The 24,379-nt window shown below is 43.1% G+C and overlaps 1 protein-coding gene across 8 annotated transcripts in view; it reads left to right on the forward strand.

Moving 5' to 3' along the window:
• The window catches only part of ALDH7A1 (aldehyde dehydrogenase 7 family member A1), a 111,888-nt gene that overhangs the window by 14,160 nt on the left and 73,349 nt on the right, over positions 1–24,379 (forward strand). For 7 of the 8 annotated variants that reach the window (XR_015724587.1, XR_015724589.1, XR_015724590.1 and 4 more), the window contains exons 8-18: positions 3,023–3,100; positions 5,251–5,348; positions 10,230–10,271; positions 11,303–11,397; positions 13,107–13,191; positions 14,367–14,473; positions 16,289–16,405; positions 17,470–17,567; positions 17,771–17,844; positions 21,317–21,392; positions 22,757–22,813. Coding sequence is in view for 4 of the 8 variants with exons in the window: in XM_087862344.1 (XP_087718470.1) it covers positions 3,023–3,100; positions 5,251–5,348; positions 10,230–10,271; positions 11,303–11,397; positions 13,107–13,191; positions 14,367–14,473; positions 16,289–16,405; positions 17,470–17,567; positions 17,771–17,844; positions 21,317–21,392; positions 22,757–22,811 (925 nt within the window). In the remaining 4 variants the exon portion in view is untranslated. Of the gene's footprint in view, positions 1–3,022; positions 3,101–5,250; positions 5,349–10,229; positions 10,272–11,302; positions 11,398–13,106; positions 13,192–14,366; positions 14,474–16,288; positions 16,406–17,469; positions 17,568–17,770; positions 17,845–21,316; positions 21,393–22,756; positions 23,005–24,379 lie in introns of those variants that run through there. The other variant, XM_045794820.2, reaches the window with a different exon arrangement.

Below are 24,379 nucleotides of genomic sequence, written 5' to 3' on the forward strand. Positions count from 1 at the left end.
GAAGTCATGCAACTTAGGAGCTGTATTTAGTAACTGCCGAACATATTCATGGTTTTGATTTCTACCCAACTAATACTTTATTGCTTTTGTTTAGTAAGTGGCTAGCAAAACAGAAATGGTGATACCGTTCTACTGATTCTATCAATGTCTAAGATGTATTTCATCTTTGGATTACAAATTTCATTTTTGAGAACTTGACAACTCTGATTAAGTCATAAAATCAGTGTTACTGATCTGTCATTGTAGAATTTAGAGTCCGTATAGAAGAGGATGCCTTCCCATGTACTGTGGTGATTGTTGACCCTCTTTGATGTTCCCTTGGTTGCATGGTCTGCCTTCTCTGATAGAAGAATTGCTCATGGAAAGCTTCTGGAGTCTCTGGAAGAGGTTCCTTAATGTTAGAAGTTCTTTTAAGGACAGTGGCTTAGGATTTGAAACATGGGCTGAAAAAGAGCGTAGTGTGTGTTAGTATTTACTTGAAAGGATATGTGACATTGAGGAAACTTTATCCTCCGAGGCAAGATAATTAAATTGAATAATTAAATAATTATTGACTTACAATAATTAAAATTTATGATTATAATTATACTTAAATTATATTTAACTATTACAGACAACTGTAATCTGCAAAACACATGAGACAGAACACATCTATAGAAATAATGAGGTTCCCAGGCATTTTGTTTGTTTGTTTTTTGTTTCTTGTTTTTTGTTTTTTGGGGTTTTTTTTTGTTTTTTTTTTGTTTTTTTGGTACAGAAAGTTGGTTTTATTGAAGCACCGGGACAGGACCCATGGGCAGAAAGAGCTGCCTCCCAGGAATTAAAAAACAACAACAACAACAACAAAATCCCAAACAGTTACTGTCCACATAGTGAACAGACTTGCCAGTTGTTAGTAAGCAGCTAGTTTAAAATACCTATGTTGATAATAGTTTCAAATGTTCTAGGTGATTGTTGCTTTGAGCTTATTTATGTGTTTGCTCTAACAGTCTGAAGGATTTGATATGTTCATAGGGAAACATGGCCGATTCTTTAGATAATTGAGAATGTTACCTGATAGTGTTACAGAAAACAATAAGTAAAACGATTCTAGATTTTGCTGAATTCACCACGGGTGCCGTCATGTTAACCAGCGTTCAGATTCGCAGATGACGACAAGGCCACGCATTGCGCCTGTTTCTCTTGAGAAGGATGTAGGGAAGGTCACAGTTGGCCAGGAGGATAGCATCCAGTATTTCTCCTCATTCCTTGTTTCTGTAGCAGCTCATGCAGGAGTAGGGAGATGAGATCTGCTTTGGGCAGATACGGGGGGTGCCCTAGCATAAAAGCCTGCTGACCCACAGGACCTAACATGTCTTGGAACAGTTCCATAGGCAGAGCTTTTAGCTACCCAGAAGGGACATGAAGTTACCAGAGGCCCTGTGCTCAAGGGTGACCAGAAAGCCTGAGGGTTCCATTTTCAGTTCTCACGTTGTTAGCCCAGTCCAGATGGAGTTGACCAGTTCAGGGGTCGTTTCTAGCATAAGTCATACCGTGTCTCTGTAGCCTTGTTGATACTCCCAACATTGACCAGGCAACCGGGGCAGCAGAACCGGAGAGTTAACCCAATGTCAGAGGCTCATGCAGTATGGGAAAGGGTTAGGTGAACCCCTAGGCACAAAGTAGAATCCCCACCCTTGAAGAATGGTCTGTCTCCTTGTGCAGACAGTAGATGCACCCCGAGTCCCTGGAAGAAACTGTACAGCCTGACTTCTGGTCTCAGATATGACAGCTACACATGTGATCCTTGATGGACAGGGAAAAAAGAAGACTGCTATAAAGGACATTTTGGATGACAGTTGGAGAATATATCTGTAACAATGGTATCTTTTTTATGGAAGTGGCTACAGGATTTGGATTTTTTTTTCTTAATTTAAATTAGAAAGTTCCTAGAAGGTTAGGGTGATGGATAAAAAGAGCCTTGGCTCTGTTTGGGCCCGTGTTCCTTGGAACACTCAAAATGATTTAAAGAACCCAGCGTCCGAGAAACCTGGATTACTGGAGCCCTTTTTACATCTCATCGTCAGACTGAAGTGGCATTGAACTGTATTTATCATTTTAACTCGAATAACCTAAGTTGTAGGATAATGTTTTAAGAAAAAGCTCTGCTGGCCCACAGCTCTGTAGCCTGGAGGCTCCTGATACTTCCAGACTAAAGGTTTCGGTGTGAGACCAGTGGACACCCATCTTGAACTCACTTAGGTTCTCCTGGAAGGTCCAGCTCCCTCTGCTCTGTCTCCTCAGCAGCTTCTTTAAGTTTGGGGCCTGTTCCCCGTTCCATCCTTGACACTTCCCTGGCTGGTGTCTCTTCGCAGCAATATGTTGAAACTTCTCATTTGCTGATGGAAACTGCCTTTCCTTTTCTTCATTTTTCTGGGTTACAGCCCTTATTCCTTTTTTTTTCTTTCCCTCATTTTAATGGACTTGGGGCCAGATACCAAAAAAATGCCCGTGCTCTGTCTGTCATCTTGAATCCAGCCATGTGTTCAGAGACAATGAACACTTGAGCTACCTGACCCAGTGCATTGTGTCTTTTATTTTTTTGCGTGTATTTTTCTCTTTTGTCTTTTATTTCTTTTAAGGGCAGGGGAGGGAGAGGGGGGAGAGACAATCTTAAGCAGCCCTCACACCCAGTGTGGAGGCTGATGCAGGGCTGGATCTCCCAACCCTGAGATCATGACCTGAGCTGAAATCAAGAGTCAGACACTGAACCAACTGAGCCACCCAGGCACTCCATGTATTTTTCTTCTTTAGATTTTGGGGAAAATAAGTTGTGCTTTTAACCTTGTCTCTAATATGTGAGGTGAAATCCAGTATGCTATTTGGGGGTGGGGGGGGGGACGGGGGTGTGGGGCAAGGGGTGGGGGAGAGAGTTGAAACAGGGAAGTCAGGTGGTGGGAAGTTACTGCCAGTTTAAAAAAAAAAACAAAACCCTTAGAAATTAAATTGTTCCCTTTCTCAGTAATCATTTTTCCCTTTCTAGGATAATAGCCAAGGTTCTGGAGGACAACCAGCTGCCTGGTGCGATCTGTTCCCTGACCTGCGGTGGCGCGGACATCGGGTAGGTCAGTGGGCCCAGAGCAGCTTTCTGTTGAAGGATCACATGTCCATTGGTTAGAATCTTCTTTATTAGAGTAATGAACCCAGGACAGCTGAGGAGGGGAGAGGGGTTTTTTGGAATTGTTATTATTATGTACCTCATTGGGCTTCACTTTGTTAGCACATAGCCTTTGTTAGAGGATGAGTAAGAATTGTGTTTTTAATTGCCTGGAGCTAGTTTTGTGAGGTGTGTATAACCTAAAATAAGAAACTCCTGTAACATTGGGAAGTCTGGCTTCCTGCCACGTAGTTCGTAGAGGAGGGAGCTTAGAAAGCAAAGCTGTGGAATTGGAGTCCAGTGGTGTTTCACTCCTTCAGCTGAGAACCTGTCCAGTTGTCCAGGTTCTTCAGCTGAACAAAAAAGGGACCTCTGGGGATAGGGCATCTTTTAAAAAATGTATCATTTTTAGAAAATTGCTGTATAATTCACATTCTGTAAAATTCTCTCTTTAAAAAGGTACAGTTGAGTGGTTTTTAGAATATTCACAGTGTTGTGCAACCATCGTTACTGTGTTCGAGAACATTTTTGTTATACTAGAAAGGAAGCTCATACCCGTTAGCACTCACTCAGCATCCCCTTCCTTCCCCTGGCAACCACTCATCTGCTTTCTGTCTCTACGGGGACATTTCATGTAAATGGAATCCTACAACACATGGGCTTTGTGCCTGGTTTCTTTAACTCACCATCATATCAGAGCCTCCTCTTAAGCCAGGAGCTATCCCTGATGACAGCTGAGGTTACTACTACTGGCCTAGACTTTAATTAGCTGTGCTCTGGTAGGAGTCGGGCCTTACAACCCACACTGGTTTGGTTGAAACGTTGGTCTCCCTCCTTCACTTACCGTACTACTCCACTTACTTGTCAGTCTCAGAAAGAAATAATACTTTTGTCCTTTTGATAAAAATGAAGAAATAATAGGAAATACAACTTACACGTGTATAGCGCCTAGGGCAATATTATCTACATGTCATTTAAACATTATAACAGAAGACCTAGTCTTTGTGGTCTTTGAGCATCCAGCCCTTCACATGGGTGTGGACTAGCTCAGATGATGGAGGAGTGTTTGCAGGCATGCATTAAGCAACAGCCACTTTTGAGCACCAGTGCTCATGTTTGTTGGGCTGAACCTGGGGACATGTCCATGCATTATCCCATCAAGCTGTTCCGGCCCTACAGTTAGTCTCATGCTGTGGCTGATCTGCTTGGCCCATACCAAGTGCTTGAAGCCCGGAGCCAAGAGATTCAGATGTATAGTGTTTGGTCTATATTTCTTAGGGGTAAATGGAAATCCTAGCACAGTCTTTATTAGGTGAGATACTTAGGATGTTTTCCTGTAGTCTTCAGACTTTTAATTCTTTTTTTTCCCTTAAGATTTTATTTATTTTATTCGACACAGAGAGAGTATAAGCAGGGGGAGCAACAGGCAGAGGGAGAGGGACAAGCAGACTCCCCACTGAGCAGAGAGCTGAACTCGGGACTCTATCCCAAGACCTTGGGATCATGACCCAATCCGAAGGCAGATGCTTAACCAGCTGAGCCACCCAGGCGTCCCTCAGACTTTTAATTCATCGAGGAATGAATAGTTTAGGAGTCTGCAACTTAATTGAGATGCTCATCAAGGAAATGCTAAGGTTATAACGTATAGGAAAGACTTTCATCCGTTTTTAAAAAAAATAGTTTGAGAGAGCACTCAAGAGTGAGTGGGAGGAGGGGAAGAAGGAGAGAGAATCCTGAAGCAGGACACCCTGCTGGGTGTGGAGCCTGATGTGGGGCTAGGTCCCAGGACCCCGGGATCATGACCTGAGCTGAAACCGGGGCAGTGGCTTAACGAACTGAGCTACCCAGGCACCCCACAACTTGCATCCTTAACAGTGTCCTCGAGGTGATTTCCGTTTACACAGAGCTTCCCAAACCAGGTTAGCCTGTTAGACTGTATGGTTCTGCTTATGTAGATCTGGTTCATTTTCTGAAGACCTTTGCTTGCGCTCTTGGGATAGACTTGAGTGCCTTTCTGTGATGAGGGATGCCATCAGAGTGCTCTGGCCCGGTGCCGGTAGGAGGCACCATTGCTGCGGTTCTCTCCCTGGGTGACTGTGTTTGTTCCCCTGCAGCACAGCAATGGCCAAAGATGAGCGGGTGAACCTGCTGTCTTTCACCGGGAGCACACAGGTGGGAAAACAGGTGGCCCTGATGGTGCAGGAGAGGTTTGGTAAGTGTTGGTTTACTCAGGGATTGCGATTCCCTCAGGTATGGATATGAAATCTCAAAGTTGGGTTTTTCTCCTTGATCCTTTTTCTTTGGGGATGTCAGCCATGTTTATTTGTCCATGTAAAAGAGAAAAGTGATACAGTTATTAATGGGGAGATTGCAAATTTAAGAGCATAGTTTGGAAAAGCAAGTCATTTCCCCCCTAAATGACGAAATTGAAATCCTGTCGAATACGTGTCTTGATTTCTGTTGGAAGTGTTTGGCAAATTAAAGACAGAAGAGTCACACTTTAGATAGGTGCAGGGATTGACAGTACCTGCAGTGAATATGGAATGGAAGACATAAGTCTGTTCTCCTTTTACATATACGACTGACAAGGGTTGTATACGCAGAATTTTGTGTACTCCACTTTATGGCTTCTTAAAGAGGTTTTCGGGGATAATATTGACTGTCATTATTTGGCTGTTGTGCTGAATTTGGACTAAACCTAGCCTAAAATGAGACTTGACTACTAAATCTGCCAGCTGTTTTGCTATAAAGGCATTGGTTTTGTTTATTTATTTTCCCCTTCCTAAAGGTGTGGCTTTTTTTTTTTTTTTTTTTAAGTAGGCTCCACACCCAGCATGGAGCCCAGTGCAGGGCTTGAACTCAGGACCCTAAGATCAAGAGTCAGATGCTTAACCAGCTGAGCCACTCAGACACCCCAGGCATTGCTTTTAAACAGGATCTTTACAAACCATTAGAGCTAATAAGTAAGGTCAGGTTGCAGGATACAAGATCACTATATAAAAATCACTTGTATTCCTATACCTTAACAATGAACAACCTGAAAATGAAAGTCTGAAGACAATTCCATTTACAGTAGTGTCAAAAAGAATAAAATACCTTTTTTTTTTTTTAAAGATTTTATTTATTTGATTGAGAGAGCACAAGCAGGGGGCAGGAGCAGAGGGAGAAGCAGATTCCCCGCTGAGTAGGGAGCCCGATGTGGGGCTCAATCCCAGGACCCTAAAATCACGACCCTAGCTGAAAGCAGATGCTCAACTGACTGAGCTACCCAGGCGCCCCTTAAAAATAAAATCTAAAAAAGAAAAAAATTTAACAAAAGGAGTTGAAGTCTTTTATACAGAATACTACAAAATATCATTGAAAGAAAGTAAAGAAGATGTAAGTAAATGTAAAGACGTTCCATTTTCACATTTTGAAACATTTAATACTGTTGTAGCCTACGAGCAGTACTGCCCAGGTAATCCACAGATTCATTGCAGTCCCTTTTGAAATGTCACCTGGTTTCTTTGGAGACATTGACAGGCTGATCCTAAAATTTAGATGAAATGTGAAGGACCGCAAGCAGCTGGAACAATCTTAAAAAGAACAAATTTGGAGGACCCATACTCCCTGATAATACAACTTGGTACAAAAATGCAATAATCAAGATAATGTACTGGCATAAGGATAGACGTCCAGATCAATGGAATAACAGTGAGAGTCCAGAAATAAACCCTGACAGTTCTGGTCATTTGATTGATTTTTTTATTTTTTTAAGATTTTATTTGTTTATTTGTCAGAGAGCGAGCATAAGCAGGGGGAGCAGCAGGCAGAGGGAGAGGTAGGCTCCCCGCTGAGCAAGGAGCCCGGTGTGGTACTCGATCCCAGGACCCTGGGATCATGATCTGAGCTGAAGGCAGACACTTAACCGAATGAGCCACCCAGGTGTCCCGGTATTTGATTTTGATAAGGGTGCCAAGACATTTCAATGGAGAACTGGTTGTCTTTACAACAGAGGGTGCTGGGACAACTAGATATCCATGTACGTAGGTATGAAATTAGACCCCTATTTTATCCTACACAAAAAATAATTTTTTGAAGACCTGAATGTGGGAGCCAGAACTGTAAAATGCAGAAGAAAATGTTGGAATAGGTTTTTGTGAACTTGGACTAGGCAGTAGTTTCTTGGATATGATAACCTAAAGCACAAGCAACAAAAGATAAAGTAGGCTTTATAAAAAATAAAACTTTTGTGCTTCCAAGGAAACTTAACAAAAAAGTGGAAGGAAAAGCCTACAGAGTGGGAGAAGGTATTTGCAAATCCTTTATCTAATGAGAGATTTGTATGTAGAATAAAGAACTCTTAAAATTCAACAATATAGGGGCGCCTGGGTGGCACAGCAGTTAAGCGTTTGCCTTCGGCTCAGGGCGTGATCTCGGCGTTCTGGGATCGAGCCCCACATCAGGCTCCTCCGCTGGGAGCCTGCTTCTTCCTCTCCCACTCCCCCTGCTTGTGTTCCCTCTCTCTCTGGCTGTCTCTCTCTCTGTCGAATAAATAAATAAAATCTTAAAAAAAAAAAAATCAACAATATAAAACACAACCCAGTTAAAAAATGGGCGAAGCTTTTGAATAGGTACTTGGTCGAAGATCCACCTGGCCCGAGAAGCTTGTGCGGGGTGCTCAGGATCAGATTCATCTCTTCCTTCTCCTTTCCCCTTCTTACTCAAAGCTGTAGTCTGTTACTCTCTCTTAAGTAGAAGGATTGCAGTCTTTAGAAATGTGTATCCTCTATCATCAGTTAGAGGTTCTTTACTTGGAGAGGGTTGGTTATGAATAGGGTTAGGGAGCACATAGAGAATTGGGAGGGTACGGAATGTTGAGGTCCCTTCTTTGCGGTGTGTCCCTTGAAGCGGTGTGGCAGGAGCCCATGTTCGGTGTGGAATCTGCTGTTGCCTTCCTTCTCTTAGCAGGTACCGTCATCCTCTGCTGTAGGCAGCCAAGCTATCATTGAGTCCTCTTTGTAGCAGAGTCTACAGCTGATAGTAGCAGTGACTTCTGGTTGTAACCGCCCCATCTCCTCCTACTGTCCCCTGGATGCTTAACTGTTTCAGAGCAGTGGAGAGAGAACGTGTTCTTCTGCTGGCACATGTGCTCCTGATATCACAATTAAATGAAACTTTCATGTAGAAGTTGAGTTGGGCTCGCTTTGGCAGCACATATACTAAAATTGGAACGTAGAAGCTGACTTTAAAGATTTTATTTATTTGTCAGAGGGAGTGCGTGAGAACACAAGCAGGGGGAGCAGCAGAGGCAGAGGGAGAAGCAGGCTTCCTGCTGAGCAAGGAGCCCGATGTGGGACTCGATCCCAGGACCCTGGGATCCTGACCTGAGCTGAAGGCAGACGTTTAACCACCTGAGCCACCCAGGCACCCCTGATTTTAAAGGGCATTTAAGGAAAAATTCAAAAGATCAGCAGTAAACAGCTCTGAAATTGAGGCAAGTTTCTGCTCTTTATTGCTGAGGTGTGTAAGGTAAGAGTGGTGTTCGTAGCCTGCTGTGTAACTTTCGTGGAATGTAAGTTGGCATTGTGTATCAGGAGCTCTGTTAGACCTACGGCCCTGACTGAAGTAGATAATCAAGAGGTAGATAATCAGTAGCCAATTATTATCCAACACTAGAGCAGTAGCTAAGTAAAATTGGGTCCATCATCTTCTTGAAGTAGTATGCAGTGATTTTTCAGACAGTTCTTAACAACTTAGGGAAAAGGTGTAAGAGCAAATTACTTCCTATGATGTCAGATAAATATAAATGCACTGGAAAGAGATCTGAAGGCGCCGTATCAAATGATGAGGAGAGATTTCATGGTGACTTATGAACCATAGCTTTTTGCCTATTTAATATTTTCTGATTTAAAAATTTTTCTTAAATTTCTTAACTCTTTTAATTGCGGTAAAAATGTGTGTGTGTATATATATGTATATATAAAATACATACAACAAAATTTATCATTTTAACCGCTTTAAGTGTATACTGTGTCATTAAGTACATTTTCATGTTGTGCCACCATCACCACCATCCTTCTCCAGAACTTTTTTGTTTTCCCAATTTTACCCCAAATAAAAGCGAATTCCCCATTTTTGCCATTCTCCAGCCCTTCGCAGCCGTCATTCTGCTTGCTTTCTCCGTGGATTTGACCAGTCTAAGAACCTCCTATGAGCAGAGTCACCACCCAGTATCTGTCCTTTTGTGACTGGCTTCCTTTACATAGCATATCTTAATGTTTGTGGCGTGTGTAAGAATCTTCTTCCTTTTTTTGTTTATTTGCTCTTTTTTTTTTGAGTTTTTTTTTTTTTTTAAGATTTTATTTATTTATTTGACAGAGAGACAGCCAGTGAGAGAGGGAACACAAGCAGGGGGAGTGGGAGAGGAAGAAGCAGGCTCCCAGCAGAGGAACCTGATGTGGGGCTCGATCCCAGAATGCCGGGATCACGCCCTGAGCTGAAGGCACACGCTTAACGACTGAGCCACCCAGGCACCCCTATTTGCTCATTTTTTGATGGACCCTTGGGTTGTTTCCACCTTTTAGCTATTGGTTAAGGACTCAGAAGTGGATTGCTAGGTCATATGGTAAATCTGTGTTTAATATCTTGGCAAATTACACAATTTCCCAGACTTAAAGAATTTCAGTGGGTATAATTTCACATGAGAAAAGTTACAAGACTAACACAGGGAATTCCTATATACCCTTAATGAAATTTACCCAGTGGCTTATGCATTGCTCCATTAATCATTCTCTTTCGTCAGCAACATGAACGCATGCACATAAATTGTGGGTGCATATTGGTTTTCTTTAACCTTTAAAGAAACGTTGAAAACATTGTATTTCTTTGCCACTAAATATTTTGGTGTATGTCTTACAAGTACGGGCATTGTGTCATATAACCATGGTATAATTATGAAAATGAAGAAGTTTGACATGGATGCAATGCTCATACTGCACTTGGAATCCAAAAATAAATTAAGACGTAATTGAAATAGGTTGTCATTTCAGGCTGTCTTGCAGTGTGCGTTAAATACTGAAATGGGCTTTAATGTGTGTTTGTGTTTTTAAAGGGAGAAGTTTATTAGAACTTGGAGGAAACAATGCCATTATTGGTAAGGCTACCTTTCGTTTATTTTCTGTTCAGAATAGCTTTCCGTAGCCACAGTGAACATACAGAACTCGCATAGAAACTCATCCCTCCTCTGCTGTGTGTGTCTAAGACATAGTTTTAGGTTTCAGGATTTACTTACGAGACAGGACGCAAAGGTTTGAAGGCAGAGAGGACTAGGAAGGACAGGTGTTGACGTTGGGAAATGCTACCTGCGGCTTGGAGCCTGCGCCTGAGACTTCTAGTGTGGCATGATTTCTTATTTTTTCCTTCTCCTGCTTTCTGAAAACTGTCCACATATTTCTCTAGAATAAGTAAGTAATTCTTAACATGACTTCCTGATTCCTTTATATTTAAAAAATTAGCTTGTCTGTTACATTGAGTGCTTTTATATTGGGAGGGGGCCCTTCCTTAAAGCATTGTATCGTTTACCCATAGGCTTGGAGTTGACGTGATTCTCTTTTTCTTTTGGAAAAAGGAAATAGGCTAGTGGCCTATTCTGGATAAGAACATCAGTAGGATGATTGCTTGATAGAAGCATGGATTTTGTGATAAAAGGCAAAATTTGGTAATTTGTGTATTGCCATCATTATCGTCTTCCGTAAATGCCTACGTATTTGTGGTGTACACCAGAAGTTATAAAGTATGTGGTGATGGCTTTATTCTGGTTGAACCCATCTAGTTAAAGAGCGTTCATTTTAAAATAGAGTTAGCATTTAGCGAGCACTGGGTATTCACAGATAACTGTGTTCATCTGTTTCATGTGAGTTATTTCCTTTAATCCCACAGTAATCCCATGAGGTACATACCATTATTACTCTCCTTTGACATCTGTACTGGGGTAAAGACCTTAGAGCTCATTATTCTACTCTTACGTAATCCTCCCTGGAAGAAAAGTTGCCTCTGCGCTGTGAGCGTGCTTCTGTCACAGGGGAAATGCTGGTAGTCTCCTACTGAGCTTTCTGGCAGCAGCATTTAGTACTGGTTAGCAAGTCTACTTGGCGACACTGATGGGTATCTGTTTGTCTCTCTCAGCTTTTGAGGATGCAGACCTCAGCTTAGTTGTTCCATCAGCTCTCTTCGCAGCTGTGGGGACGGCTGGCCAGAGGTGTACCACCGCGAGGCGCCTGGTGAGTGTGTCTGCGAGGGCACATGACGTCGAATGACGTCTTCAGGCCCCACTTAGGATCACATCGTACTGTTGGGACGTGGTGTGGAAGCACTGCTAGAAAAATGTGTTCTGCGGGTGTGGTTGGCTCCTCTGTGGTTCTGTTACTCTCTTCCTTGCTCACGGCAGATGACGCTGATCAACCAGGGCCTCGGCCTCACCCTCCACTCCAAACCAGAAGCAGACTCATGCTCCTTGATTGGAGTTTGAGTGGCGGATGAGACCTGTTTTCAGTGTTAAACCTAGACAATACGGACAGAGTGCAATGTCCCTTAGAGAATAAAATCAGCTAAAAGTTTGGAGAATTTGAAAATTATTTGCTAAAAGATAGCCTTAGTTTTTTCATAAAAACACTTTAAGTAGTAAAATACTAAAATTTTAATTTTGGGCCTGTAAGTCTGGTATTAGATCTAGACTTGATATGCATGGTTTATTGAAAAGCAAATGACTTTGTTGTCTCTGTATGAATATGCAGTTTGCACACCAGTGTGTAGAACACGTCAGTATTAAGAGCATATAGGGAGGTGTGGTTTGGAACGTTTAATTTCCATACGTAGATTTGAGCTAGATTTCAGTTTTGTGTGGGGTACAACCCTGACTTTCATTACTTCGTGTTTTTATTCTCACCCATAGTGAGAATGAACCCATTCTTCATAAGGTTGACATAATGTAAATTAATTAGAATTAAAGATATCTGGAAAGTAAGTCATCCTTTTTCTGGAACTTTTCATGCATTCATTTTTCATGTATCTTACAACAATTGATTATTTGCATTTCCTTTGTTCCATAGTTGAAGCTCTCAAAAAAATCATAGAACATTTACAGTGTATTGCATTTGTTTGCTTTAAGCATTCACTGTGCTAACGCTGAGAAGGAAATTGGTTCTGCAAAAGATAATCACATGGTGACATTTGAAATGAGATGGAGGTCAAGCATTTGTCTGTTTAGCTGAGTGTTATTTTTCCTTTGTGTGTTGGGGCAAGTGTGCATAATCGGGCTTTATATTTAGTGTTAAAGGTTAGAGGATACGATCACTCACTGCCCAGAGGGGTTTCCACAGGGACAGTTAGTGGTATGTAGAAGAGTCCATTCCAGTACTGTGGACCTCTCCATGGCTGTCAGTCCGTTTGCTACATGGAGACCAACCCAGAGAAAGGATGGTTTGACAAGTTCAGCTCCATCATTGGGAACATAGCATGGAGCTTATGTCCTCCCTCAAGTGAGTCCAAGGGCAGTCCTCCTGGTTGAGGCCTTCCTCTGGAGCCCTACTTGGCCTGAGGCTAAGGGCGTGTTGCACAGCGGCAGTGGGCTGACCATCCAGCTGTGGTGTATAGTCACCACAACTGGGACAGATAAACTGTGTTCTCTAATAGTTAAGATGTGGAATGCTCTAGGAAAAAAAACAGGCTTAATTAACATGTGGAGCTTGGCCAGATAGGTCCAAAGGGATGGCTTAAAATTTTTTTCAACATCCACCAGGTGGAAATTACTGCTTTAATGTGGTTAATATTAAAATTAGAAATTATCTAATACTTTATTTACTTACGTTTTCAGAGGTCACAGTGTTTAAAAACCATTATGAGTTGTAAATCGGTACTATTATGGAAAATCGCACATTATTACAAAATTGTATATTTGACTATTTGTTTGAATGTTTCTTTTTTCACTTAGTTTTTACACGAAAGCATCCATGATGAAGTTGTAAATAGACTTAAAAAGTCCTATGCGCAGATCCGTGTGGGGAACCCATGGGACTGTGAGTATCTGGTTTATTTTCAAAGATGTTCTTTTTGACAGCTGGTCTTACCAGTGGTTCTGATCTTACACTTTCTGTTTTTCCTTTCCTGAGAGGCCTGAGGGCATTAGAAGCAGGGTTATTGGGCACTTGGGGTATCACGTCTGCTCCTAGCTTAGGGTCTTGAGTACTTGACGTCAGCTGGTGGGTGAGCTTAGGACGTGGTGTTCAGATGGAATGACTTGAAGGAGCTTCTCTCTTTTCACTCTTAAAACGCTTGTGCAAGCCACCACGGTCCTCATGGAAGGCTGCAGGAGTCACCCAGCTGACTTGCCTGCTTCCACTTCTGCCTTCAAAGAAGCCAGAGTGATCTTTATAAAAAATGTAATGAGGTGAAAAATAATTCACTTTCCTTCTTCCTACACTCCAGTGACTGCTAATTGCTCTTCAGCTAAAACCTGGATTCCTTCCCAGTCCCTCTGGCTCTGGCTCAGTCTTTCATGATGGGACCTCTGCCTCCTCCTCTTATCCACCTGACTTCCTGTGTACCATTTGCTTCCTTGCTCCCTGAGCTCCAGCTTTTCCATCCTTCTCACAGAGCTGCAAGTGTCCCAGGCACGATCCTGCTACCCTTCCCACCGGAAATGCTCTTCACCTCGCTTTTCCCATGACTGGTGCTCTAAGGCCATCTCCTCACTGAAGCATATCGGAATCTCCCTTCTCCCTCTATCCCCCGGTCACCTTTAAGGCTCTGGATTCCAACAGCATCCATCTTTTCCCCTTAAATTCCACGCCAACTCCTGAGCCTGTGAAGTTTTTTACAGAATGATCTCGTGATCTTACATTTTTAATGCAGTGCTCTGATGAACTGATAGCCATTCCTTTAACCCAGGGGTTGACACATTTGGCCTGCCCCCGTTCAGGTAGAGGAGCTTCGTCAGGACACAGCCTTGCTCCCTGGTTTCCGTGTCTTCTGTGGCTACTTTCGCTCCCCTCTCAGAGACAAGTGGTTGCGGTGCAGGCCACGTCCTGCAGAGCCTTCCTTATTTCCTGTGCTTTTACTGGGAAAGGTTGCTGACTCTTGCTCTACCCCGGGGGGCTGTACGAAGAGATGGGGCTCATTGGGAGAGCTCTTCGAATAATAAAATAATAAAATAATTCAGGGTGAGATTAAGAGCATTCCTTTTTCTCTGCAGCTAGTGTTCTCTATGGGCCACTCCACACCAAACAGGCAGTGAGCATGTTTCTGGGAGCAGTGGAGGAGGCAAAGAAAGAAGGTGGCACCGTGGTCTTTGGTGGCAAGGTAATGACACCTGAGCTCAGTAGTGACACATTTTTGCTTCTTAGGCACAAACTTGGCTTCGCGCAGATGGGTGAAGGGTCTCCTACTGCTGTCTTTCTTTTTTCTATCCTTTTTGTAAGGGGAAAATCAGTGTTTTGGTGAGTGACAACATAAAATGCATGGAACATTTCTGAAAGGACACACAGGAAACTCAGAGTCGTGAATTGTTGAATTGAGTCCCTGGGAATTGGTATGGAAGGGAGACCACCTTTTCCTGGAACAGTACAAGACTTTGTAGTCAGAGCAGTCAGAATCCGTATTTAGTGGTTACTTTCAAAAGGCAAGGTATCAAAAACGGGATACTAGGTAGTTTGGCCATAATAGACATCTTTGCTGCCAGCCTTTTCACCAAAGATATTATTATTGCATAACTAATTGGTTATAAAGGCAATTTTGGCATAAAGGGTCATGAAAATAATGAGCATAACTGATTGGCCATTCAGTTGGTCAGTGTGTTGGTCTGATCCATGGGTTGACAGTTGGGTTTCATTTCTGCATTGATGTAGTAGTCCCGTTTTTATATTATATATCGTAGCCCTCATGATGGTCTGTGTAGTGGTGCAGAGTTTTGAACTGATTTCCCACAGAACTGAATTTTGCATTTCCCATTGAACTTTGAAATGTCTGTCAACAGACACGTGAAAACATGCCAAGCACAAATAACAGGGTAGAAGACTTTGACAGCACAATACAAAGCTCATTTAGAAATAGGCATCCTAGTACCTCTCTTAACGAAGGAAGAAATTTTAGCAAAAAAAGAAAAAGTACGACGTTAATGAAGAGTCAAATCAAACAGCAAGAAAATGTGTAGTACTATAAGTGAGAGATTTAAAGACAAGTATGAGGTACAATCCACAAAATTAGTTATTTGTATAGTAGTGACTAGCCTAGACACTTTTTCTTTTTAAAGATTTTATTTATTTATTTTGGGAGAGTGAGAAAAAGAGCATGAGCGGGGCGGGGCAGAAGGAGAGGGAGTAGCAGGCTCCCCGCTGAGCGGGGAGCCCCCTTGTGGGGCTTGATCCCAGCACCTTGCGATCCTGACCTGAGCCTGAGGCAGATGCTTACCCACCTTAGCCACCCAGGAGCCCCACTGGGTCATTTAAGGGTAGAAGTTTACTTTTCTTAAAGTTCTTAGGACTGAGTCTAAAGTCCGGGTGCTGGGAGCGTTGGTTTCTGGTGAGCCCTGTGTTCCTGGCACACAGACCACGCAGATGACCACCTTCTCAGTGTCCTCACAAGGCCTTTGCTTTGAGTGTGGAGAGAATAGGCCTCTGGTGTCTCTTCCTCTTTTTGGAAGGACTTCAGTTCTGTCAGATTCGAGCCCCACCCATGTGACTTCATTTAACTTTAATTACTTCCTTAAAGGTCTGTTTCTAGCTTGAGTCACACTGGGGGGGTTAAGGCTGCCATGTAGGAATTTAGGGATAGGGGATGTAATACAGTCTTCAAACACAGTGTAGATAACTTATTTTTACATTATATAAACTATAAAAAGCCACGTATAACTGTTTTTTCAGTGTAATTTGGTCGTGTCACATGTCACAGCTTTTTCTCCTTCACTACTTTTTCTATTTTTCTCTGACCAGCTGAGTTAGTATCAACAGGAGAGAGAATATTTTTGTTCATGATGGGAAGTTACTTTGGGGAAATAATTTATCTGTAAAAATGGTGTTTATTATTTTCTTCTTCTAAGTAGAGGGGAAGGTGGTGTCCTCTGACCCAAAGTACTGGAAAACAAAATGCCTTCATTCTTTCTTGATTTCTCTACTGAAGGCCATGGATCGCCCTGGCAATTACGTGGAACCGACAATTGTGACAGGTCTGGCCCACAACGCGTCCATTGCACACACAGAGACGTTTGCGCCAATTCTTTACGTCTTTAAATTCAAGGTAAAAATGGATTCCGTTTCCCTTTTCTGGAGTTTGATGTTGAAACAAGGGAGAAGACTAAAGAAAAGGAAGGTTTATGAAATTACACTCGGTTAGCCTTTCAGGAGGTTTTAGGAAGTCACTCTGACAGTAGGAGTCTGAAGGTGAAGGCTAAACCATGATGGGATGAACAGTTACACTGGAGAGCATGTCCGGCCCGCTGCCAGGGAAACCGAGGCAGGCTGAGGACCAGGGTTGGAATTTATGGAGAATGGCTCCCTTCATGTGTCACCCGTCCTGAGCTGTGTAGGCCGCACGGTCAGCTTCTGCATGGAAGGGACCAGGCAGTCCCGTAGCCTGAGTGCTGAGTGTCAGCAGACAAATGAGCAGCTATGTGAGCAATAGAGATGTACAACTGTGACCTGTATCTGCGGACAGACTGGAGGTTTTAGCAGACGGGAAGAACTAGAAGGTCTCCTTCCCCACCATGAGATAGGCCTGAGCCGTGCCAGCAAATATTCAGCGATCGAACCAAGGTTGGAATGTGCCATGATTAAGTTAAAAAATATTAATGAGAATTACATCTGTTTGCAATTATAGGATTGCTTTTTAAGAAACTTCAATTTAAATTGTCTTCGCATTGTTTCACATCATGTGACTAGAGAGGATAATTTCATGTTTTGTACGGCGTGTATGTGAGTGAATTCTTGAGTAAATTATTTAGCGTGTTTTGCCTGATCTGTAAATTGGGAATAATATAAAACCTGTATCATTGGATGAGGATTAAATACCTCAGTGCATGCAGAGTGCTTAGGTCATTGGGTTGCACATGATAGGAGCTCAGTAAATATTAGCTCTTAGATGTAGGAGCTTCAATGGAAACACGTCCTCATCTCCGTTTCTCAGAGTATAATTAAGGGAAAATCCCACAAAGCTTTGTATAAGGGAAACAGAATTAGTAAGATATCGAGTTTTTAGTTTCCTTTTGTGCCCTGAAATTATGCTGGTACATCTCATGAAATGTATCGTCGTGAACTTTCCTGAACACTGTGTCCTCTAACAGCGTCCACTGTCTGTCCTTCTAGAATGAAGAAGAAGTCTTCGCCTGGAATAATGAAGTAAAACAGGGACTTTCAAGTAGCATCTTTACCAAGGATTTGGGCAGAATCTTCCGCTGGCTTGGGTATAATTTGTCTATTTTGAGAATTTACATAAGCCTAATTTGTGTGGTGAATGGGCTTACAAAAAAGAAAACGAAACCATCATAGTTGAAAAGCCATTTCTGAGCATCGAGAGTCTTAGAGGTTTTGTTTGGATTTGTTTGTTTGTTGTGTTTCTTAATTTCCTCTCTGCTGCTCTCACCCGTGCTTCCCTTTCTACACACAGACCAAAAGGATCGGACTGTGGCATTGTGAACGTCAACATCCCCACAAGTGGGGCTGAGATTGGAGGAGCATTCGGTATGTAGAGAATCTTTTTCCACATTGGGGGCAGTATGTTAGATGGTCAGGCTTCCGTAACAAAATACCGTGGTGTGGGTGGCTGGAACAACAGAAGTCGATGTTCTCACAGGTGGAGAGGCTGCAAGTCCAAGGTTAAGGTGTGGGCAGTGCTGGCTTCTCCTGAGACCAGCCTCTCTTGGCTTGCAGTCATTACGAGGCCTTTCGTCTGTGCCTTCCCATACATCCCTGGTGCCTCTTCCTAGGAGGACACCAGTCCTGTTGTTATAGGGCTTCACCTTTATGACTTCTTTTTTTGGCTTATGACTTCATTCAACCTTCATTACCTCCTTAAAGGTCCTTTTGCTAAATACAGCCATGTTCTAAGTATTGGGAGTTAGGTTTTCAGCATAGGTATTTGGGGAGGAGACACGGTTCAGGCGGCAAAAGAGAAGGAGAAGCAGCTTTTAGAAAGTTAGACCAAGAAACTGAAATAACAGAACCTAGTAAGAATCTGGTCTAACATGCTTGAGAGGAGCTTACGTGCCATATTCAGATTGTCCAAAATCCGACTTTCTATTCTCAAACGCATCACAGTAGAGCTGCGGCCCTTAGCCTAAGATGTGACCCCTTGAAATGGTGGCATCTCTTTTTTGGGGGGATGGTCTCCGACCCAACAATATTAACCCGTGGCTTTAGGGATAAGCCAGATTCTGTCACACGAAAAATTCTGGTTTTTAGTTTTAAAGGGGTGTGGTTAAGTGTTAAACATTAGCTTTTATTTTAGATAAAATACTAAGTTGGTTTTTTTCCACTGGGTTCTGCTTGTATTTTCTCTCAATGAGCTTTGAGTTCTTAATGCTTCAATTGAGTAATAGTTTCTTTTTGTTTAAGCCATCCCAACCAGCAATGGTGTATGAAGCATTACAACTAAAAATGAGCAATAGTGAAAACAGATTATCTTGGTTACTTGCTTACAATATACTTACTATATAACTTACTTACAGTATGACTTATTACTTACATATACTTACATATACTTCTGTCTGTGTGGAGCAGGACACACATGCATTCGTAATTCCAACAGTTGAAATAAGTCAAGGCACTTGTTAATGTTTTCGACCAGTGTTTGCTGCACTTACATTCACTGTGCCGACTTTGATGCAAGGTTCCTGCTCTTCAGGCTCGCCCTGCGCTGCACTGTTGAGTGGCCTGTGTGCACCAGTGTCCGTCTGTCCCCCTGAGGCCCTTTATCCCCTTTATCAGTTTTGAGTCATCTCTCCATCCATCGTGGGGCTGGAACTCCCAGCACTGAGATCCAGAGCCCCGTGCTCTACCGACTGAGCCAGCCGGGTGCCCCACCTTCTGGTGTTCAAAGTCTGTTCTTCAATTTAGACGTTATTTGTTGACTCTCTGTTAGCACAGATGAACCTTCTTAAACCTCCCTCCTCTTTCTGTGTGCGTGGTGTGATGTTACCATGCTCGGTGAGGCAAAGAGGAAACCAGAGCACCCAGCCAGGCTTCTCAGTGTTCTCCCCCTCAGAGTCACGCGGGGTCTGCTTCATTCTTCCGTCAGCGGATTGGGGCACCATCCGTGAAATGTCCCCTACCAGGAACACTTAGGAGAGGCTCAGCATCCAAGGCTTTTGTGGGGGCTGGTCACCTGGGCCTCCTTTCCCTGGCATCTACCAAAACTCCAGACTCCCTGCCAGAATGCAGGTGTTTAACATAAACCACATCGTACCAAAACAGCTGACGCCCAGCGAGAGACTTTTATCATTTGGGGAAGTTTTATATCCATATAGGGAACTATTTAGCGGCCGAGTTCCCACATGCAGCGACATTGCAAGCAGACCTGCTGTGCCGTTCCTGCACGGTTTGCGGTAATTTTTCCTCCGACTCCTGAAGTTGTTACTCATTTGCATTGTGGTTTCCGGTATTGTGGTTGAAGAGCCCAGTCCACTTCAATTTCCGATCTTTCTTTTTTTCCTACGTCAAGAAACTTGGGGTCTCCTATTTGTGTCAGTGGAGATCTTTGTAAAAATTTTTCTTGGACGTTGGGCCAGTGACTAACTTTAGAGTGTTGGGGCTCATAGTTTTCAGTGCCTGGGTGTTTTTGCCAGTTGTGTTTTGGTAGCGTGGTTTTTTTGACAATTTTTTTCCCTTCACTTTTTCTCCCCCCCCCCCCTTTTTTAAGCTTTTGTTCAGAGAGAGAATGTGGAGGGGGAGGGGCGTAGGGAGAGGGAGAGCGAGAATCTCAGACTCCACGCTGAGCCTGACTTGGGGCTCCATAGCACGACCCTGAGATCATGACCTGAGCCGCTGAAACCAAGAGTCACACGCTTAATCGACTGAGCCACCGAGGCCCCCCCCCCAGAATAATCTCTGCACCCAGTATTCGGCTTGAACTTAAAACCCCGAGATCAAGAGTCACGTGCTTTACCAACTGAGCCAGTCAGGCGCCCCAGTTTTTCTCTTTTTCTCATTACTGGGATTATTATTTGAATGTTATCTCTTGAAGAATTGTCTAATTTTGTTATCTTTCCCCTCCTGTTTTCCATCTGTTTTCTTTTTTTTTTTTTTTTTTTTAATATGGGAGAGTTCCTCAGATTTTTTTGTTAAGATTTTTAAAATTTAATTTTTTTAAAGATTATTTATTTTAGAGAGAAGAGAGAGGGCGCATGTGTGCTGGGGGAGAGGGAGAGGGGGAGAGAATCTCAAGGAGACTCCCCGATGAGTGCAGAGCCCAACACAGGGCTTGGTCTCACCACCTCGAGATCATGACCTGAGCCAAAATCAGGAGTCGGATGCTTAACTGACTGAGCCATCTAGGTGCCCCTAGGACTTTATTTTTAAGTAATCTCTACCCCCAGTATGGGGCTTGAGCTCACAGTCCCGAGATCAGGAGTCGTATACTCCACTGACCGAGCCAGCCAGGCACCTGCTCAGATTTTTCTTCTAGCTCTTCTGTTAAGTGTTTTCTCTTTTGCTGTTACTAAAAACACTACCAAGACTTCTTTCTTGAACTTCGGTGGCACACTTGTATATAGTATCCTTTTCTTGTTTTAAGGAATCATTACCTTCTTATTAATATAAGCACATTAATATAACATTTCAGAATATTATAAAAGTGTGTATATATTATTGAAAATTATATATAGCTAAGCTTAAATGAGAAAATAAAATTTACATTTCCACCGCCTAGAGGTGTCCCATCTCAATCTGATCTAATGGTAAGGTTGGTTTTCTTCTGCTTCTGACAAATTTGTTGCCTCTTTATTCCTTTTGTGTTTTTTTTTCCCCCTCTTAGTTCTTTTTTCCTGTTTATTTGGTCTCTTTTGTTTGTAGAGGAGATACTGTACTGAGCTAAATGTGAACTTATTGGTCAGGTAGCTCCGGTCTCCTTTTGGTGTGTGTCTTTCCGTGCTAGCATGTAGGAGCTGCCCCCAGAGGAACCGCTCATGTTAAGTGAGCTGCTTGTGTATTTCTGTAGGAGGAGAAAAGCACACTGGAGGTGGCCGGGAGTCCGGTAGCGATGCCTGGAAGCAATACATGAGAAGATCCACTTGGTAAGAAAAGGCTTGGGAGGGGGTGCTTGAGCTTCAAGCCATTGGAACGTGCTTTTCCGCTGTTCTCCTGTGTGCTCTGCCTTTGTACGGCTTCACTTCTGTTTGGTTTTGTGACGAAGTGCTGCTGTCCCCTCCCAGAGCATCCGTCCTGTACTGTTACTTTTCTCCCCCTTGTCCCACCTCAGCTAGTGCCCAGGACAGGACTGGTCGTGGTTTCTGTCTGGAGACAGCAGAAGAGCAGGACATGGGAGGGTGAACCAGAAGGAGGGAGTGGGAGAAGGTGTACTTGCAGTTTTCTCCTTGGGTGGCCACCACTCTTGCAGAGGCAGGAGCAGAGGCAGAGGGGAGGTGTGCAGGGCCCCTGTGGGCCAGAGGAGTGAGCATGGCTCTTGACGATGCATCAGCTCGTTCACCCAGCGCACGGGTGGCTGGCGCAGGAGCCTGCTTCAGGGAGAATTTTACTAGGAGTTGGTTCTTTTACTTGTATGCTGTTTTGGGGTTTTGTTTTGTTTCGTTTTTAATATTTTTTTTTTATTAGAGGGTACACAAGCTGGGGGAGGAGCAAAGGGAGGAGGAGAGAGAGAATCTCAAGCTGACTCCCTGCTGAGCGCAGAGTCCCACGCAGGGCTGGATCTCATGACCCCGAGATCATGACCTGAGCCGAAATCAAGAGTTGGACACTTAAGCGACTGAGCCATTCAGGCGCCCCACTTGTATGCTGTTTTTCCTCTAATAGAAATATTTTTACTCAAGTGTATTAAAACAGTATGTGGGTCAGGCCCATATGATAACTATGTTATAGGAAGAACACAGGTTGGGGATCGAAGGACACTCATCTTAGTCTCATTTTTTGCTTCTCACCCCTGTAACCTTGGGTAGATTCTCAACCGCAACCCCTTAGAGCCTCAGTGACTTGATGTCTGTCTGGAAATTCTGAGGTGCTCCTGGCGTGCCTTAAGTCCCAGACACAGGCATATTCTCCCGGTTCCCATTCTTTGTTGTGGGTTTTGTGTGTTTTTTTTCCTGATTCCTGTTCTTTGAAGTCAGGAAAGTTCCTTTCACTTTTTTGCGCACCTGACATCTAGAGCAGATCCCCGCCCTATTCTTGCGCCCTGAAGATTATGAATAACATATTTGATAGGTCTTTTTCCAGATTTCTGTGTGTCTTTTCCTTTGTCTTTTCTCTTTTATAAAACTGGATCTGTACTAACGTTTTGTATACTAATTTTTTTTCTTTACCAACTTGTATCTTAGACATATACAGATGTTACATATACAGATATGCTAGCTTTTCTTATTGGCATAAAATATTCTATGTTATGTATGTTCTGCCCTTCACTGAATTTTTTTTTCCCTCCCTCTAGTACCATCAACTACAGTAAGGACCTTCCTCTGGCTCAAGGAATCAAGTTTCAGTAAAGGTGACAATAAATTGACGTTACTTCAGATCTTACAGGCATTCTTGCAACTCTTCTGAAGAGGACAAAGAAAATTAAGACTTGCCCTGAATAAATGCATCATTTTGATTATGACAGTGGCTAGTCTCTTAAGCCTGAGGCCCCACGTAAATCAAGAGACTTAATTTTTTAAAAATAAAGCTAAATTGTCATGACGTAGCCCTATTTAGTAAAAGATAGGATGAATCTTTTGTTACCAGTAATTCCTGAGTTCAAGAATTTTTTATTATAATTGGGAAGAAGAGAGTAGATGTAATAGGAGGTAATTGGAAAAAACAATAGAAGGGAGAAGAAAATAGTCTTCTCGGGAGATGCAGGAATATCTCCAGAGTGTGAGTAAAGTTTGCCATAGTGAGTATTGACTCACATTAGCCTCTAGCATGTGTTTGCAGGGAGTGTGTGTGTGTTCTTGCGTGTAGATGAGCACAACATCCACGTGGAATGACTCGCTCTGTATGAAATGACTGAGAGGGTCTTCATCACCATTATGGCCTCTCTTGCTCATATTGGCTTTGTGTCACCACAGGAAAGATAGGCGTGGTGGATGTAGGTTTTGCACCTGCCAAGGACCCTGCCCCCATGTCTATGTGTCTGGGTTTCTTACACAACCGTAGACCATTTTCTTCATAGCTCTTACGTTTGTGCCATTGCCCTTGGCTTTGGTGGGGAGAATGACCACTGTGTGTGGCAGCATGTGGTTTTTGTGAAAGGAGGAAAATTCACTTGTTGGTGGCTGAGAATCTGCTGCCTCCTCTTGGGAAACAGCCTTTGGAGTGGGTCAGCCCAAGGTTGCCTGTGGGGCCCACATTGGCTCTTGAAGGTCTGCTGTCTTCCTGGCAGTGTGTCCTGCCCGGCTGGGTTAGACCTGGGCAGAAGCCTTCCAAGATGACATTTGTAGACAGTCGGATGCATCAGGTTGTGTGCAGGGATTTGGACGACTGGCAAAGAGTATGTTGAGTTACGACAGAGAAGGAAGCAAATGAAAAAACGAAGCAGTTAAAAATGTATCCGGGTGGGAAGGTATTCATATGTGCCATGGCGTAGCTGGGACTAGTGATTACCAAGGCATGCTGTTGTCAACCTTGAACATTAATGAAGCAAAATGCTGGTGATAGATGACCTGTTGAGAGCATGTGGGCAGGAAGAATTCGGGGTTACATCAAAGAGGTGGACAGTTACTGTTCTCTAGTGGAAAATCAGTAATGCCTAAAATTACGAAGTAAGAAACAGTACCAAAGGTTGATGGAGATAGGTAAATTCTGAAAGCAGTGCATTGTCTCAGGAGGGCAAATGGGAGGTCATGTGTGGAGATGGGAGGGATGGCTGTTTTCAGAACATATCTTAGAAAACTATTTGATTGGAGAATGTATAACTTTGATAAAAAATTAAAATCCACAAAAAAGAAAATGATGTTGGAGAATGAGGTGCTTGGAATCGTGCATTTCCAGACCCCTCTCCCTCCACCCCCACACCCAGCACACACATGCACACTTGTATGTCCCGTATTAACCTAGGTAACCTTGAAACATC

The sequence above is a fragment of the Ursus americanus genome, chromosome 5 (assembly GCF_024610735.1).
Source record: "Ursus americanus isolate L20-20 chromosome 5, mUrsAme1.1.p, whole genome shotgun sequence".
NCBI classification, from domain to species: domain Eukaryota; kingdom Metazoa; phylum Chordata; class Mammalia; order Carnivora; family Ursidae; genus Ursus; species Ursus americanus.